The sequence below is a fragment of the Malus sylvestris genome, chromosome 5 (genome assembly GCF_916048215.2).
Source record: "Malus sylvestris chromosome 5, drMalSylv7.2, whole genome shotgun sequence".
NCBI lineage: Eukaryota > Viridiplantae > Streptophyta > Magnoliopsida > Rosales > Rosaceae > Malus > Malus sylvestris.
Window position 1 is genome coordinate 46090119 of NC_062264.1, and position 5652 is coordinate 46095770.

At 36.8% G+C, this 5652-nt stretch overlaps 1 protein-coding gene across 1 annotated transcript; it reads right to left on the bottom strand.

Moving 5' to 3' along the window:
* Nucleotides 1-215: 215 nt before the first annotated feature.
* Nucleotides 216-5400, bottom strand: LOC126620716 (homeobox protein knotted-1-like LET6). The gene is made up of 4 exons (XM_050288981.1): nt 4402-5400; nt 3550-3814; nt 764-1008; nt 216-642 (listed from the first exon to the last, which is right to left on the bottom strand). The coding sequence occupies exons 1-4, from the start codon at nt 4852-4854 to the stop codon at nt 436-438; spliced, it is 1170 nt and encodes a 389-aa protein (XP_050144938.1). The 5' UTR covers nt 4855-5400; the 3' UTR covers nt 216-435.
* Between the last annotated feature and the right edge of the window lie 252 nt (nt 5401-5652).

Genomic DNA, 5652 nt, shown 5'->3' on the forward strand with positions numbered 1-5652 from the left:
AGGTTGCCGAGTAAGAACAATATCGGTGTTGTTGGAATGGGCCCATAGCCCGTCTACCTGAAATTTAAAACCTTCTATTGTAAATAAGAAGTTATAAGTTTGATTCTCGCCAACGACTAACTTGAACCAAATTATTGCTAGCTCGTTATAAAACTTTGCCCATTATAATGTACAAAAATAATTTAAAATTTTAATCTCCCTTTAATATCAGCACATTAAGAACCCACTATTTATATTGGTTAACAATTAAATTGTCACATTTTATACTACATACATTGTAGGACGCAGGAACACATGCATGATTGTGAGACATTAATCACAATCCATAGTCAAAAGGAATTAATAGATAAGTTGTTAAGAAATGCATCGGCGTTCCACAATAACACATTTTAAATATATCTAATTAGCAGCGTACTAATTGCTTGTCATCTTAATTCAGAGCAATGTGGGAGAGATATCCATGGGAAATGGATTTCCCAAGACACCGTCCATGTAGTAGTGGCCGGGGTGGCTAGCATCCATCACCACGAACTGCATATCCTCCGTCGGCTTCCAATGCCGCTTCCTTTGGTTAATGAACCAGTTGTTTATCTGCTTTTGGTCCAGCCCCGTTGATTCTGCCAGAGCTAGCTTCTGCGACTCCTGCATCGATCATGTGTACGCACATAATTAACCTACTTCTTGATGGGAAAATGTGAGCATATGTTTATTTCACTTGAACGTATATAGAACGAAAGATGTATAAATTTGTATAATAAGATACCGATGGATAAGGCCATTTGTAATGACGGCTCCACCAATCAAGCAGTTGTTGCCTGGCTTCTTTAGGCAGCTTCCCCTTCTTCCTCTTCTTCATGAACTCCTGCTTCAAACTACCCAAATATCCACTGTACTTGCGCAATAGCTGACCTTTAAGCTCCCTGTCTTCCGCTTGCGGATCTATGAAGTTGTTAACATCAACCTCTTCTTCAGATGATCCGTTATTCCTATCAATTCCCTCGCCATAACCTAATGACATACAACATGAACACATAATTAAAGTACATCAAGGACATAATTAAAGTACATTAAGGATTTAAACAGACTTTCAATATCGTAGTTGCAGCCCTTATCACCCATAAAAGAGACTAACGTGTAAATGTTTACATTAGGGAATCTTCATTCATGTTGTCTCGCTTTATCAATCAAAACGAATTTTATCTCTGTGGGTCACTGACCTCTTACATCGGATCTCTTGCGAGGAAAAAAAGGCAACTTAATGATTGAAAGGTCAAAAGTTCCAGCTGGGTTCAAATAAAATTCATCGGGTCTATCGTTGAGTTCTCATGATAGTTTTATGGATATATATTACTGAAAACATATACTGTTGCTATAAAAATATTTCTGCATTCGATGTAGTATCTCTATTTCCTTTCATCTTTTTTCTTTTTGCCAAGGTTTTTGCAGAATTATATCCCGAATCATGAGGAATTTATATTCAGCCATCGGAATAAAAGTAACATTCAAGTTCTTGTACAGGTAAAAAGTGTGATGTAAATAGCGTCTTTTTCTTTTGGAACCTAGGGGCTCCTTTATAGACCCACAGACACTCTTTTTCACTCCCAAAATCAAATAAATCACAAAGCCATGCAAGCCAACTCTATTCAAAACATATAGGCATGGATCTAGCTTCCTTAATCCTACTTTGAAATGCAATTACTACTTTATCAATTTCATACTAAATAAATCTGTGTTTGGGAGTGTGTAGTCTCCCAAGTTACAAGGAATTCTTGTCCAGAATCCAGATTAGAAAAAAGTACTAGCATATCACTAGGATACCACTGAAGGAAAGGATTGATATATAGGCTACCTTCAAAATTAGTTTGATACTGCAATTTGTCACAAGCAACAGAATAATTTTCACTCAAGCAAGCAAGGCTATCAAGATCAAGGATCGATGAAGTCACAAGTACAGCTGCTTGACAATGGTTAGTTCAAGATTAGTTAGGTTTTGGTTGACAATGTTTAGTTCTAGATTGGTTAGAGTTGGTTAATTAACTCAGCTGCCTCTTCACTTGCTGAATCAGTTGGAGTATTGAAATGCATGAAATGTTTCAAGGATTATTTTTAACATCTTTTATGCAATTGAACGACAATAACTGATTTAAAATAAAAAAAATGTTAAATCAGTATTTCACAATTTGAAATGTTTATCAAATAGATTCAGTAAGGACATATATTTGGACTGAAGCACCCTTTTTTGCACAACCAGAAGAAACATAGAAGAAATGTATGCTATATTATTGTAACATTTAAGGTGAAAGAGAACACAAACATTCAAAACCTTCATTAAGGATATGTTGCCTAAATGAATTGAGTGCAGAAAACCAGATTACCCTGCGTCCAGCATACCGTGTGTAACAACAATAGGGAAATCAAGAGTATACATATGTAAAATTCAAGGAACCAAATAGTCAATCTCTAGCACATCCCTTTGAGGATCTGTATTAATCTTCATGAATTAGAGCCACCAACTCAGTTGTTTTGGTCCATACAGACTGCCCATGATATGTATCATTGTATTAGGACAACACCATGAGTCAAGTTTACCATTTACCGTTTGGGAGATATTCTCTGTATGTGTAAAAATCCAGGATATCCAACTTATAAGCTAGCTATAGTCCTTATAGATTCAATAACTGTGTGCAGAAATATTTCTAAAGCTTAAATATACATGTTTTGAAATACATCAAAACATCGACGATTTCTAGAACTCGGGTCTATATTTCTATAGTAACCTTAGAACAAGGCAGACTAACGTACAAAAGTTTATTTACAGAGTTGACTAATATTCCAAAGAGCGTAAAACTAAATACAAATATTTTGTCGTCCACACAAATTGGCCACTAGGGCTTTAAGAAAAAACCTAATAGTTATGAAACAGCAGTTACTTTGAGCATTGCTATATATATATACAAGACGGGGGGAAAACGCAAGCCAAACCATTTGTCCTAATATATATACAGTGCGTCAATTTCAACTAGGTAAAACAAGGTGAAGAATTCAAAACAAACCAAACAATCTCAACCAATACACACACCGAGAAGAGAATCAAAGCCATATAGTTCTATGCAACGCCATCGATTTGTCGATATAGCTATAAAATAACATGACTTGCGAGTGGAAATTAGCCTGCTACTACCCTAGTACTAAAACAGTTCTATATATACATAATACATCCCAACGAACAGCAGATATATAATTAAATAAATTGTAGAAGGAACCAATTAATATATCAAATGAAAGAGTTTGAAAAGGGAGAACAAAGAACTAATTGCGTACCCACTTTGGAACGCATTTGTTAATTAATAAAATAAACCTACAGGATCTTGGAAACGACATCCATGCAAGGCTGGTTATTATATTGCATAGCATTAAAATATTCAGATAATAAAAAATAAAGAAAATACTCAAAATGTCTTCCTAAACATTAAAGAAATTTGAGAAAAAGAAACAGTGATGATATACATATATAGAGAGAGAGAGAGAGAGATAATGGTGATGACGAACCTGCAGAATCGGAAGAAGAAGAAAGAGTAAGGGCTTTGAATTGGGACTCGATTCTTTGGAAGAAGATCATGGCTTCCTTGAAGGGTTTAGAGAGTTCTTGCTCATACTTGGTGAGCATCTCGCAGTAGGCCTCCATGAACTGATCCAAAGCTGGATCTTCACCGAGAGATCCTGATCCACTACTACTACTCACCATTTGACCTATTGTCGCCGCCGATGCGCACGCTTCTTCCAGCCTCGCCACCACTTCAGGCGGCGCTCCAACCTGCACATCATTGTTTTCAAATAAATATTATTATTCAAACTCTTTAATGATGATGATGAAAACATATGTTTAAACAAGATCAAAACTCAAAAGGCGAAGAGACTTGGACCGTCTTTATAAACAACATAATTACTTAAGTTCCTTGTTAACATAATGAACTCAATGAGGCATGACAAGAACATGATGGTAGTAGTAGTACTGCATGAACAACTTCATAATACCAAATCTTTCGTTGAGGATGGGCGTTCTGAGTCCTACATAGTCCTACATCGCCCTACCAAAGGTGCTAATATCGCCCAATCCACATTATTTTAACATAATTTACAATGAGAATATGATTATTAAGATTCTCAGATCTCAGCTTCCCAAAGGAACGAAGCTTGGAAACATGAAATATCTATCACTTTCAGGCGCATGTCAACTAATATGTCCTTTCAAGCAAACAAAACAAAAAAACAAAAAAAGAGGACAACGAATGGAGAATTGTGGTACTAACTCCTACGTTTGTAGGAATTGAATACCTATTTGGGAGGTCAATATAAATATATATATGTGTATTCTAATTATATCGATGGTTTAAATTTTACCTTTTGACAGTTGATATAGGAGGCCAAGAGGCGGTGATAGTGAGGATGAGCCATGATCTTAGCCTTGACAATTGAAGATGAAGAAGAAAAAGAGCTGCCGCCAACACCTTCATTATTGTTGTTGTTGTCCATGAAATAGGAGGCGGCAGCTGGGTTGTGGAGAACGAAGGAGGAGCCGCCGCTTGTGTTATGCCGGTCGTGATGGTTGTTGGACGGAGGCAACTGGGGAAGCTGGTGAAACTGATGAGTCGTACTAGTATTGTGTGCATCTGCATTAGGATTAGGGTTCATAGGTTGATGATGATGATGATGATGATGATGATGGTGAGAGTGATCAGCATGATGTGATGAAGTCATTAGAGGCATCATCATCATTGGACACATTCCTCCTCCATTACTGCTGCTTTCTCCAAAAGCCATCATACTACAAGTGCCATTGGAACCACCTTCCATTCTCTCTCTCTCTAGATCTCTTGCTATATCCTATCCCTCACAAATTAACTTTGTTACCTCGTCCTTTCTACTAGTTTCGTTCACTTGGCTTTGCTACAAATCACTTCTCTCTCTCTCTCTCCCCCTCTCTCTCTAGGTTAAAGTGTTTTTATTTTCTCTGTCCTACGTAATAATGTTATACATGCATATGCGGATCTGATCCTGAACTATATCACTCCTCCAAAGAAAGAGAGGGCTCTCCCGGGTTTTATGCTACAACTTTGATTGAGCAGGCTCTTAACAGGGAAATCCTAAGTAGTGAGTGAGAGTGAGAGTGATAGTGGTGGAGGATATGGTGGGTCAGTAGTTAATTATGTTAGTGTTTTTTCTTCATTTGCTGGGTCTGCCAAAGCCTGCCTCAGATTTCCTTTGCAAAATTCCTGTTTTATCTCTCCCTCCCTCTCTCCCTCTCTCCCCCACATGCATTTAACTCCTCACAGACATACAGAAACGAATACAATACTCTCTCTCTCTCTCTCTCTCTCTCTCTCTCTCTCTCTCTAATATGGTAGGGTTTTGCATCAGGAACAAATAAAGGAGCGGTGTTTCACAAAGACTCAAAAAAAAATTTGAGGATCATTGTAAAATTCATTGGTAATATAAAAAGTAGTTTAGTTATTTATAAGTAGATAAAGAGTTTTTTTCTTGTTTTGATTTGAAAGTGTAATAAATTTTCAAGCTAACACGGATGATATAAATCAGATGACGTAAAACATATATGATCGTAATACTTTATATATAAGATAATTTGCTCTGATA